Source organism: Fukomys damarensis, unplaced genomic scaffold, assembly GCF_012274545.1.
Source record: "Fukomys damarensis isolate Sample0158 unplaced genomic scaffold, DMR_v1.0_HiC HiC_scaffold_25, whole genome shotgun sequence".
In the NCBI taxonomy this organism is placed as follows: domain Eukaryota; kingdom Metazoa; phylum Chordata; class Mammalia; order Rodentia; family Bathyergidae; genus Fukomys; species Fukomys damarensis.
This window is the reverse complement of record NW_022900937.1, coordinates 12,184,764-12,197,607: the sequence shown is the minus strand read 5'-3', so window position 1 is coordinate 12,197,607 and position 12,844 is coordinate 12,184,764. Positions and strand designations below refer to the sequence as shown.

General features: G+C 44.3%; 1 protein-coding gene across 2 annotated transcripts; it reads right to left on the bottom strand.

The window, feature by feature from the left end:
- Positions 1 to 1,932: 1,932 nt before the first annotated feature.
- Positions 1,933 to 10,017, bottom strand: Gcnt3 (glucosaminyl (N-acetyl) transferase 3, mucin type). 2 transcript variants are annotated; one of them, XR_004514323.1, is made up of 2 exons: positions 9,942 to 10,017; positions 1,933 to 2,250 (listed from the first exon to the last, which is right to left on the bottom strand). XR_004514323.1 is itself a non-coding variant. In XM_033756150.1 (2 exons), the coding sequence occupies exon 2, from the start codon at positions 8,316 to 8,318 to the stop codon at positions 7,005 to 7,007; it is 1,314 nt and encodes a 437-aa protein (XP_033612041.1). In that variant the 5' UTR covers positions 8,319 to 8,370; positions 9,942 to 10,016; the 3' UTR covers positions 6,551 to 7,004. The 2 variants fall into 2 exon arrangements, 1 of the variants encoding a protein (XP_033612041.1); XM_033756150.1 differs by lacking the exon at positions 1,933 to 2,250 and adding an exon at positions 6,551 to 8,370 and having other exon boundaries at positions 9,942 to 10,016.
- Positions 10,018 to 12,844: the final 2,827 nt, after the last annotated feature.

Below are 12,844 nucleotides of genomic sequence, written 5' to 3'. Positions count from 1 at the left end.
TATGCCTGTCATTCCAGCTACACTGAAGATGAAGCGGAAAGATCACAGCTTTGAGATCAGTGTGAGCAAGTTGGTGAGAACTTGGCTTAAGGCCAAAATAAACAGAAGAAAGGGGAAATGATTAACATGTAAAACATATCTAAGGAAAAAAAACATCAGGTATAATCTTCATTTTTATAAATCAGATTTCTTTTAGCCTTTGGCGTTTTCTCTTTGCCTTTTGTTAGCACCTTTGTTGACTGCGATTCTTTACCTGCTAGGGAACCCTAAATACTTCCTTATGTAGTTTTTCTGCTGTTAGTGGGTTTCTGTGTATCACATTCTGTTCTGTTACTGAGCTTGCAGGCACTAAGAAGCACTCCCGAGTTACCCCCAGCCCTGTTGATGAGTAGCTGCCATTTCCCATTGGTTCAGCAGCACAAGAACCATGAATGCCCAAATGGAAGTTTCCAGTTCAATGGGACCATTGTTGGGACCTAAAATCTCCCTTGGGACCTAACATCTATAAACCTCCAGAGAACAGTGCTGCAAGCACAAGAAGTCTGTGTTTGGGTAGTCATATTGAGACAAATCTTTCTCTGATTCCTTTGGTTCCTGAACCATTTGATTCAGTGGCCAACCCATGAACAGAGCACCTCTTATGCCTAATTGTGATATATAAATACCATTCACACTAAATAAAGCTCCTTAGGAAGAAGGATTAAGGTAAGGACAAGAGCTATAATAAGCATGGAAGGTTTCCTGTATCAGAATGTACAGAGTTATCACAGCTTACTGGAGTCAAGTCAAGAGGACAGCAGTGCCAACTTTTAAAAGGCTCTCAAGGGGATTTCAGAGCCATAGTGGAGTAACAATCTGGTCAAGCTTCTGGATCTAAGTATTTTCTTTGCAAGAAATAGTGGGGAATGGAGGAGAGTGTTGAATGCTAAAAATATGAGAAAGGCCAACCTGAAGTACATAGTGAAACCCATCTGAAAAACAAAACAAAAGATAAAATATGGGAGACTGACTATAGAGATGAAAGTCTCAATCTGTTTAACAAATAGTCAAAAATAAAGGAGGAATCTATGAGGTTCAAATGGGTCCTGATTCAAATAACCTAACTGCAAAACGTAATTATGACACAATGGAGGAAGTTAAAACTGATGTAGCATCTGATAGAATCAAGGAGTCATTATTTTCAGTATGGTAATTTGTGCTTACAAATGGTATTAATTTCCTTTTTTTGTTGTTGTTTTGTTTTGTTTTTTGTTTTTTTTTTTTTTTTTGGTACCGGAGATCGAACTCGGGTCCTTGCTCTTGCAAGGCAGGCCACCGAACCGCTGAGCTAAATCCCCAGCCCCATTAATTTCCTATTTTTAATTGAAATACAGACTGAGTAATAAATGAAATAGTATGATACTTAAGATTTATTTCAAAATAGTTGAGCTAATGAAGAGTATAGATAAAACAGGTTTGGTCAGCGCTGGGTACCTGGGAGTTTCATTGCTCCATTCTCCCTACTTTCATATTCTTGAAGATGTCCATAGTAACAGTGTTTTTAAAATATCTTCTCTAGTTATCATTGCTCACAGATAAGTCCCAGGCTCCTTGGAGAAGCAAAACACTAGTTTCATGCAGCCTGGCCATCTCCCAGGACCCTTGCCATCCTCACCACTCCCCTTACGCCCAGCCGCCTCACATTTAGTGACAGGGAACCAGCTTCAGTTCCCTGGACACACCCTGTGTCTTCTCACTTTCAGCAATCCCATTTGCCTACCCAGGAAACTCTTCAGGACTTACTTATTTGGTGAACTCCTTCATGGCCCAGTTCATGACTCCTTGAAATAGAATGTAGGGCTCACATCAAAGCAATCCCAACACACCATGGACATGACCCTCTGCTGGGCACCGCTAACATTTACACGTCATCCCCTCCCCTCCTACCTTGCCCAGGCTAAATGGCTTGGGCGTTCCTCACGATGGGTCCATTGCACATAGTGGCAGCTCCCTTGCCCTTCTCTCACGTTTCCGGGGACAAACTCCAGCCCTGGGTAAATCCTACTCTTTGCCTGCACCAGGCAGCTGAATGTGCAAACTCACTTCGCTCATGTCGTTGGGTCTTTCAGACTACCTGATGGCCTCTTTTATTTCCCTGGCCTGGGTTCTTTTTAAATTTTCAACTTGAAGCAATTATTCACACCTTCTCTTCCCAAACTTCCAACATCTCCTCTTTTCTCATCAGTCTCAGGATCATCTTGCTCTCTTTCACTGAAAAAATAAACATATTCAAAGGAGAAGTTTCAAATGGCTAATAAGCATATGAAAAGCCACCCGACATCATTAGTCACCAGAGTGATGTAAATTAAAGCCTCCATCTGATATCACCATCAGCCACTATTATGGTTAAAATGACAAAAGCAGATAGTATTAGCAAGGAGATGAAGCAAACTCCCACATGTTGCTAGTGGGAGTGTAAGTTGGTAGATCGTTTTGTCAAGCTATGTGACAGTATTCACTAAAGATGAACATATGTGCACGTTATAACCCAGCAATTTCACTCCTACATGCACACCCAACTGAAATCTATACATATGCTCCCTAAAATACCTGTTCAAGAAAGGTCCTAGGAACAGAATTCGCAGCAGATAAAAGCCAGATACCACGCAAACATTCCGCAACGAAAGAGTAGGCAGACTGCAGTGTACTCAGTGGAATATTCCACAGCAGCGAGAGTCTTCGAAGTACTGCTACACACAGCATGAGTGAACGTCAAAAATAGGATGCTGTGTTTATAGAGACAAAGGTATAGTATTTATACCAAAATTTTAAAAAGATTCTGTGATGTTAGAAGATGATTATCTTTGTGGCAGCTTGGGAATGAACTGCAAAGGGTCACGTGCAGCACTCTGGCCGACTGTGATGTTTCCTGATCTGGGTTCAAGCTGTGTAGGTGTGCTCACTCTAAAACTTCTTGATCTATATTTGGGATGTTTGTACTTTGCTACATGTCTGCTATTCTTCAGATGAGATGTTAATTAAAAAGAAAGAAAACCACAAATCCCACCACTGCCCCCTCCCACCTACCGACAGCTGAGCCCATCCACCCTGTCTTCCTCCCGTTACTCTGCAAACCGTCCCTGCTTCCCAGTGACGACGCAGCTTTCTTCTTAGGTACACAAAACCATCCCTCTCTTCTTCACTGGGATGTGGCTCTCGTTCTCATGTCTTTTCCTCTGAGTAGCCATTTCTCATTAATCGACAAATACCACTTTTCCAATTTTTAAGACAACTTTCTCCTAACCTTTAGTTACCATGTATTTCCCCTAACTTAAAGGAAACCCCAGTGATGTATCAGTGCTCACTGCATTCAGTTTTGCTCTGACATTCTGTCTGAATCACCTCCACCCTCCACAGAAAGCGACCTTGTTAAGATCCCACCACACTGCTCAGTCCAGTGGCCACTTCCTCATCCTCGTCTTCCCTGATTCTCAGCAGGTATCAGGGCCGTCGTCCACACCCTCATCTTAGGACACCCTCCCCCGGCATCCAGTGCACCACATCTCCAGCTCTTCTCCTACCACACTACCGCTCCTCTGCAACTACTCAGTTCCTTGTCTCCCTGACCTCGTTTTAGCTGACGCCAGAACTCTTCGGAGCCTCTCTGCTATGTTTGAGGGCCTCGTTTGAGGCCCTGCTGTGGCTAGGATATTGCTTGAATGTGTCCCCAAAAAGTGTGCTAGAAGCGTGGTGCCCCATGTGGTGCTGTGAGAGGAACTCTGATAAGCAGTGTCCCGTGGGAAGTCAGGAAACAATCCTCACAGCAAGAACTGAATGATTCTTGTGGTCCCTGCTGCTCTCATGAGAAGGTTGCTGTAAGACCGATCCTCTCCTCTCTCGCTGGCTCCTGGTCTCTCTCTGAGATCACCGTTTCTCATGCCCATTCCTGCTATGCTGCCATCCCTGATGTGATGTAGCCAAGGGGGCCCTCAGATCAGATGTTAATTTAAGAAGATTAAATCAGCAGGACCACCCTGTCTTGGGCTTTTAACCACCAGAACACATCCATCTCTTAGCGTCTCTTCCCAGATGTCTGATGGACAGGTCCAGTTTGCAAAACTGAACTCCCAATCTTTCCCTAAAAAACTATCCTTTTAGAAGATTCCCATTTTATTCATGACAATTCCATCATTTTATAGGACAAAACCCTTGGAGTTATTCTTGACTTCCTGGCATATATATATATATATATATATTGAACTTGAGTCCTTGTGCTTACAAGGCACCTGGCCTATTTTTATTTCTTTGAGACTGGGTCCTGCTAAGGTGCCCAAGCTGGGCCAGAATTTGCAATCCTCCTGCCTCAGCCTCCCAGAGCACTGGGATTATAAACTTGTGCCACTACATTCAGCTCTGGTGAACACTTTAATGACTCTGGCTGTTGTGTTAAGGACAGTCTGGCTCAATGGAAACCCAGAAGGAGAAGGCTCTGGCAATAATCCAGGCACTGCATAGTGGGGGCTTAGCCTAAGAACAAAAGCATGGAAGTTATGAAAATGGCCAGATTCTGAAAACTTTCTTGAAGGTTTAATTTGAAAATTTTCCGGCAGACTGGGATTGTTTATGGCAGGAAGGGAGGGAAGTTGATGTGTGGTAAATAGTAAAAGCTCAGTTCATATTTGTGGAAAGAATGAATGATTTCATTGCTTATCAGTACACCAAACTCCAATAAAGGCAAGAGCCGTATCTTACTCATCTTTATAATAAAATGGTGGACTGGATGGACGAAATAAGAACAGTGCTTTGTATCAGCTGAGGTACTTAAGTGTTATTAGTTTCTCCATCTTAAATTAAAATACTCGACTTCTCCAACTAAATTATGTTACATGTCCCCAAACAAGTAATGGACTGTCATTTCTACCTCTTCAGAAAAAAAAAAAGTGCTCACGGCTATGGCTGGGCTTAGTGGTACAGCACTGCAGAGCCCTGGGTTTGCTCCCTTGCAATGACAATACAGTTATTAAAACAATGCTCAGCAGCCCATAATCAAAACTAAAGAGGAAATTTAAACCTCAAGAGGTAATACAAACATGCTCAATTCATTAGTAAGATTTTTCCTTTCCAGAGAAAGGTTAAAGGAACAGATAAGACTGTGAAAGGAACAGTCTACAGAGGTGTTGGTTTAACTGTTTGAGTTTTATAATTCACTGCACATGGGAGGAAGCTGAGCCTTATGAGATGAAGACTTTATGTTTACTAAAGGACACGTCCTATTTTCCTGAATGTATTTCTAGAGAAAATTTCAATGCTTCAAAAATTCCAGTAACTTAACTCCCCGCAAAATGACAAGTTCACATATTGTTAAGTTTATATGAAAAGTTATAATTTATTCTTCACCAAAGCTTCTAGAGCCAAATGATTATGAGGCCAAAGGCCTGGGTTCTTTTCTCAGAACGCCGTCTACATCGGGCACCTCCGTGGTGGGGCTGGAGCACAGTCAGTATTACACATGGGTGGGTCAGTACTCACCATGACGATGGTCAGTGGAGAATACAGTGTTTAAAAAAAAAAAAGGCAATCGTAAACTTCTAAATAGGAAATTCACTGAGTTACACACAGTAACTCCGAGGGGCACAGAAGAAACATTGATTGAGAGAAAACTTGACGGACTTAATGACAATCAGAAACGAGGAAGCACGTGAACAACCCATGGCATGTCAACAGGAACATCATTTGAATCACGCAAGTGAACTTGTCTATAAATCACTTTTCAGAACAGATGGTATGTGGAGTAAAAAGCTGTGCTTTACTCAAAGGCCACTGCCTACAATCGTATAGCATGTCTTGCTCATTACAAAAGAGGATGAATTCGAGTCAGCATTTATCTCTAGAGTTTCAGAAAGAAAACAGAAACACACACTGTTGTCCTCCCACCAGAAAATGTGGAATATGCAGCATCACCACTAATGACCCTGCCGTTCACACAGTGAAATAAGGGAGTTTTAACTCAGTGAGTCCAACCCTGGAATAGACAGCCTGGTTTAGCTGGACGATCCTAGTTTGTTTTCTTTTCTCAGTATAATTACTAACAGCACAGCCCCTTTCCCTTCTGAAATGTGTTCCCATTTGCTTAATAAATTATATTCTAGGGCCCAGGGATTTAGCTCAGCAGTTCGGTGGCCTGCCTTGCAAGCGCAAGAACCCGAGTTCAATCCCCGGTACCAAAAAAAAAACAAAAACAATTATATTCTACTTTACCTAACTGGCTGTTCGGGAACATTAATCTTTGGCTGTGGAGCTGGTAAAATCAGCACCATAGTTTTTCAAGAACGACATGGGTGGTCAAACTGGTTGAATCACCTTCATTTTCCCTTACAGAGAAGTTATGAATCTGGCAATGTACACAAAATAGGAGAGCTTTTGATAGTGAAAGACCCAGCTCTGCTCCTTTGCATTCTTTTGAATTTGCTATTCATACAGCTTGCCAGGACCGCTTCAGATAATGGAAACTCTCTTGCCAGCCACTGGAGATTTTAAATGTCACCAAGAGTTAAGAGAAGAAGTCTCACACAGTTTTATCTGTTTATACTATTTCTGGCTTATCAGACAAAACATAGAGGCAGGGCTTTGAATCAGGAGCTATTTATTTTTAAATTAACAACAGCAAAGGGAAGGCTCTTTTTTCCCACTCCTCCCAACTCTAAGCCCAGAAGTATCAGGAAGGTATCTCCACGGAGTTGAAAAGCTGACACCGGGCATTCAGCCGAAGTCCAGAGTCCTCTGCCTCCCTTCCTGTCCCAAGCAGCAGCAGTTCTCATGCTGGCTGAGAAAGTGAGCAGAGGAACAGCTGGAGAGGGGCTGGACAGGTGACAGCAGGTCTACTTACCCGCACTCCAACCGCAGCACCCTTACCCCGGGGGTGCCACGGATCCCGGAGCCCTGGTTCCCCACCCCGTGTTGTCCCAGGAGGCTCTGACACTTGCACATCTTCCTGCCCCACAGGCAGCACTCGTCTGTCGTGTGCCTCACAGTCCAGTCCCGTAGATGGCCTTGTGGCGTAGGTACTCTTCCAAGCACTGAAGAACATTATCGTCCACCCTCGGATCAAACTTGTTGGCCAACAGGTGATGGTTCTGCAGCATCCAGTGCAGGTCCCCAGCCCCATAAATACAGACACCCCGCTGGTGGATTCCAGAGCAAGGGCCGTAAGGTGCCCCCCGGCTGACATCTCCCTCGTGTTGCTGCCACTTGACCAGCCTGGCGATGGAGGTCATGTCTGAGATGTCATACTTGGGGTGCAAGGGAGAAGAGCCAGGCATCCAAAGGGCACGCTGAAGTGTGGCCCAGAGGTGTTCATCAGGACTGTAGGTATCTTTTGCCCACTCAATCAGTTGTTGGGATTTGGGGTTCTGTAAGACATGATGAACGAAGTCTCGAGAAGCCACAATATAGGCATTGCCGGTGAACATGGTTGTGTTATTAGGTGGAGGATCTTTCTTCTTGTTGGTGATGTACAATGTGTTCTTCACCACATAGTGATATTGCCAGCGGATTTTTTTGTATTTATTGGGTATTTCTGACTCCATACTGTTTTTCCCATTCAACATCTTCAGGGCCCGGACCATCTCAGCATTGGTCTTTATAGGAAAGTCGGTCCCACAGGTATTCAGCAAGTATTTCCAAGGCACCGAGCTCTGGAACAAGTCCTCCATACAGTTCAGGTCGGCTTGTACCCTGGACCAGGAGGCGTAAACTACTGGAACCAGCTTGCTGGCTATGAAGACATTTGGGAAGCATGAAGCGATCGCCCTGACTGCCTCTTTGAATGTTTCTGGAGACTTCTGGTCCACGTGGACACAGTATATATTCTGAGGGGCGTACACAGCTCGAAGCAGCCTCTCGAAGTTTTCAATTTTCTCATGAACCACCATGGAGTATGCAATAGGGAAGTCGAACTCTTCTCTGCTCAGTGAGAACTGCACGAACCTCCTTTTGGCCTTAAATTCCTCACAGTCTCTGGTCATAGTGATGTAGTCAGCATCGGAGAAAGGCTGCCGCTCCTTCCTGACCTCCAGGTTATTCAGAATAGCCTGGATCACTGCTTCCTGGTCCCCTCTGGTGATCCCCGAACAGTTAACGGACCTCTTTGTGGGCAGCCTCAGGGATCTGTACAAGATATTCCTACAGTACTGGGTGGGCAGTTCCTTGGAGTCCAGATAGAGCTGATCAAAATCACACTTCAGCCTGAGCGAAAGTCTCAGAGCAACAATGGCTAGCACCGTGTAACAGCCCAGGACCCACATGTGATGATGCCGGCAGAGTCTCTTCCACGGAATCATCTTCAGAGGACACAAAACCAGTGCACACAGGGAAGAGGTGGAGGACTGACTCCTTGGGTGGAACAAAATGCCTCCAGTTACCAACTAACCATGAGCACATTCATGGGAATGTCAAGTTCAAGCCCAAACTGAGAGCTAACTAGCTATTTCTTCTCTGGACAAACATCCTCCACAAACACCTGCCTGGGAGATTTTTACACCTGGCTTCCTGTTGGAGCACTAAAACCTGGCCCTGCAGACTGGCTGACCACAATGGATCAGGATCCGGCTCCACCTCCTCCGCAACAGGAGCACACAGGAAAGTTAAGGTCTAATTAGAGGAAATCCCCGCCCTTCACTCATTCTTGCTCCAACCCCTTACTGCCCTAGAATCGAGCTCTTAGCTGGAGTCTGCAATTCTTAGTGAGTCTGGAAACAAAATCCATGAAATTCAGACTTAGCACCAATTCTGGAAGTCTAAAAGTCCTTTTAAAAGCACAACTACAGGCTAGCGGTGTGGTTCAGTGGTAGAGTTTTTGTCCCACATGCAAAAGGTCCTGAATTCAATCCCTAGCACCGTAAAAAAGTAAGAATTTCTAAAAAAGGAAATGTACATTTCTTGCTTCTACTTGGCAATTTACATATTAAAACGCTTTTCCACATATATCATTCAATGGTCACACGTGGTGTCTAGGCAACCTTTTTTAAAAATGTCCTTGGCCGGGCGTGGTGGCGCACACCTGTAATCCCAGCACTCGGGAGGCTGAGGTAGGAGGATCGCTGTGAGTTCGAGACCAGCTTGGGCTACATAGTGAGTTCCAGGTCAGTCTCAACTACTACCAGGTCAGTCACAACTACGTAGTAAGACCCTGTCTCAAAAAACCAAAAAACAAAACCAAAAATGTCCTTAAAGAAGTACAAATGAAGCCAGGCACCAGGGGTGTATGACTGTAATTTTAGCAACTTGAGAGGCTGAGGCAGGAGCACCTCAAGTTCAAGGCCAACGTTGGCAACTTAGCAAGACTTTGTCTCAAAATAAAATTTAAAAAGGAACTGGGGATGTAGCTTAGTAGTAGAGTGATCTTCTACCTTGGACGTGACCCTGAATTCAATCCCCAGTCCTGAAAAAAAAAAGCATAAAGTTGATGATATTATCCATAAAATGCACCGTGAGTACTGACATACTCCATCAAATTTAAAACAGATGTATGTCCACTCAGGGACAAACACCTCTGTGCAATATTTCATGAGGGCCTTATATAGGCCAAAGAGTTACATTTTTCCATTTAATTTTCACAACCAATGAGGCTTTTCTAAATAGAAAAACAGAAACCATATAACTTACTGAATACTACAGACGTTATAAGAAGAAAATGCAGGGCTTCCCCCCACTCTCCCATCGACCAGCCTAATGTTTCTCCCACCAAACCACACCCAGTTTATAAAAAACTCCGGGTACTCAGTACCACCAAAGAAAACCAGATATCACAGGGGAAAAAACAAAATGTCACGCATCCATATAGCAATGATTATTCTTCCCTTGTTACATCTCCTTCTAAGCTTAAAATTAATTGTATCCTCTTTAATAATAAGAGTTATGTGAATCTAAGAGGAAGAAAGATGAAAAATTATGAACATTCTCACCTTGAACAGCTTCCTTTCGGCCTTAGGAAGACCTCTTGTCAGGGTAGGATTCTGTTTCCAGGTGAAGACAAGGTGGGTTCCAGGGAAGGAACCGTAGACACCATATCCTATAGCCTTCTTTCTTCTAAACCTTCAAAATATATTTTCTGACATTCCCAAGATACAGATTCAGGGTCCTCTTTAATCTCTGCAAGGTAGAGAAGAGCAGGGAGCTCTGTCACCTTTAGGCTTCCTGCTCTCAGATAAGGGAGGAAGCTCAGATACATCACTCAGGAGCAGATTCTCAGGGAGAAGCGTGAAGCAGAGGAAAAACTGCTGGCAGTGTCTGAAGGCAAGCAAGCATTTCAGCCAGAACAGCCAGTGTATACTCTCCTGCCATGAAGCTGTTCACAAGACCTGACACTGCTCATGCAACGATTTAAGAGTCTTTCCTTCTCCACCCAACAAGGAACCATAGAAACAACAGGTATGCCCTGCCTCCTTTTGTTTGGGGGTAACAGTCACTCTGTGTTCCTCAAACATCACAAGTAAGAGGCACTAAAAATACTCGCTCAACAGTTTTTTCTTTTGTTATTAAAAAAAAAAAATCAATGAAAGCCGAGCCAGAGTTCATTCTTTCTTTTTTCCTGGCCTTGTAATTTTTTTATTCATTAAATTTATTGGTACATTCTAGGTATACAATATGATGACATTCATCATGGGGAATTGGTATCTTTACATGATGTATCTTGGTTCTTATTTTTTCCCCATTTCTCTGCCCTCCACATTTCAACCCCTCCACTCCTCCCTATTTACAAAGGCTTTGTTTCTGTTTTTTCCTTTTTTCGGATTTTCCCCTTTCCCTTCTTTCCATTCTTCAAAGGAAGTTGCTAAAATTTTTTTTTTTAATTGCTAAAAACCTTTGGGGGCTGAGGTTGTGACTCAGTAATAAGAGTGCTTAGCTGGCCTGTGTGAGCTCCTGGGTTCAATCCCCAGGGAACGGCAGGGGCGGGTGGATGAAGGAGAAATGCGTTGTTTCAGGTCAGCAGAGGTTGACATAAAACTGTTAGTCAAGTCTTTCTAGAGGGGAGAAAGGAGAACCTCAATGATCTAAGGATTTAGAGGGCATTTCCTAGAGAAGAACTAGTGCTGTGCCGAGTCCTTTCCATGATTCCTCCCCTCCCCGCTCCCCGTTTTCCCTGTCTTCTCTCCTCCAGACCTTGGAGTCCAGAGTAAAAAGATCTCCCTCACTATCGTCTGAGAATCTAGAGTTCTGAGTTTGCCTTCCTTCCCTACCTCATCCGCAACTGCCTCCCCAACAGTAGCACTCCCAGCCAACATCTTAGAGCCACGACACATGAAGCACTTAGCTGGTTATAAAGTTAAGTAAATAACTGAGAAAGTGGGAGAAGGTGATGAGGTTGAGTTATTCAGCTGTACCAATTGTTGGGAGCAGCCACAAGTCAGCCTGAAGGAATTAAGGCTGTAAATGGAAATTACCTAATTTAACATTTCTGTACAGGGGCCCTAAAAAGGTTAAAGTAAGGACCTCTGGGGAGGGGTGTGCCGAGGCCTCCAAGATATTGCGGTCTGCCAGATATTGCAGCCCCCATAAACGGCTTTAGTTAGGTAAGCAGCTGTTGACGTGGCCACGCAAGATACCGGAAATAGTTGTTAAGGACACCGGAAGTAGGCGGTAATGACAACCGAAGTCCTGCGTCTGGCCTGCCAGTCTTCCTCCAACAACACCCGCCCCTCCTTGGTAGAGCCTTACTCCCCGCATCATTAAGCGAGTACGGAGGGGGTAAGCGTTATCTGAGGACATAAGGTAATAATGATGAATCTTAGTCACTTACCCTCTTGATAAGGGAATTGTTTGCACCGTACCCAATGCTCTCAGACAAGAGGCCTGAGAAGGTCATCAGCACCCCTGCTTGTGCTGGCCCCAGTCCATAGGCTGTCTTCTTCCAGCTTCCCAGTTATAAGTGGAGGAGAGAGAAGAGAATGTCTGCAAAGGAACACAGGAAGATTAAGGACCAGGCAATGTGCTGAGATCAAACAAGCCCTTGGAAAGGTGGCCAGCAGATTCCACTCCTTAATTCCTTGATGGCCCTGAAGTAGAGATGGGAGACGAAGGGCCCATTCTTGAGCAACTGGGATCCCAGGCAGAAACCCATCCCTGGAGCTGAGCCCCTTCTTCAGGGTTCCTTGCCCCTGCTGAGGAGAAACAGAGCCACATGATCCTCGGGGCAAATTTCTCCAAAAGCCCAGCACTACATGAAGATATTTAGATGTCCACATGGTAAAAAGATGGTGGCATATCTCAAATATCCAAAGCAAAAACAACATGAAACCAGATACTGGTAAGTATAAGGAAGTTTTCTCTCAATGACTACTATGATGTTGTTTTTGAAGTAGCAGACTCTTCCCCCAAGACTCCTAAGTCCTTTTCTCTTAATCATGAGTTTAGCCTGTCTATTGGACAAATAGCTTTGAAAGGATACGCGTGTCCGTTGTGAAGAAGAGGAAGACTAAGCCAGGGTCATCGGGGTGCATTTGGGAGAAGCCAGTGGAATTTAGTGTTAACCTCAGTGCACTTTCAGGGGACTCCACAGTCCCAAAAACAGGGTCAGAGAAGGGCCTGGGCATCGGGGGTCTATTTTTAAACTGCAATTAGGTACCAGATCTTTTACTTGTTTTATAATGGTAGCATTTAACCCTGCTGTGTTTCAGCTCCAAGGTCATTGAGAATCTCTGTTTCCTCTTAGCACAAGTGAATCATAGGTGTCATCAGAATTCCAAGGAAGAAAAGGGCGGCTTGTAGGGTGGTGGCCATGGGTATCAAGGGCCATGAGTAACAGGAGTCCATCCGGTGACCCTTAGAGAAACAAATATGATTCAGAGAGGTAGTAAGTCAGAATAGA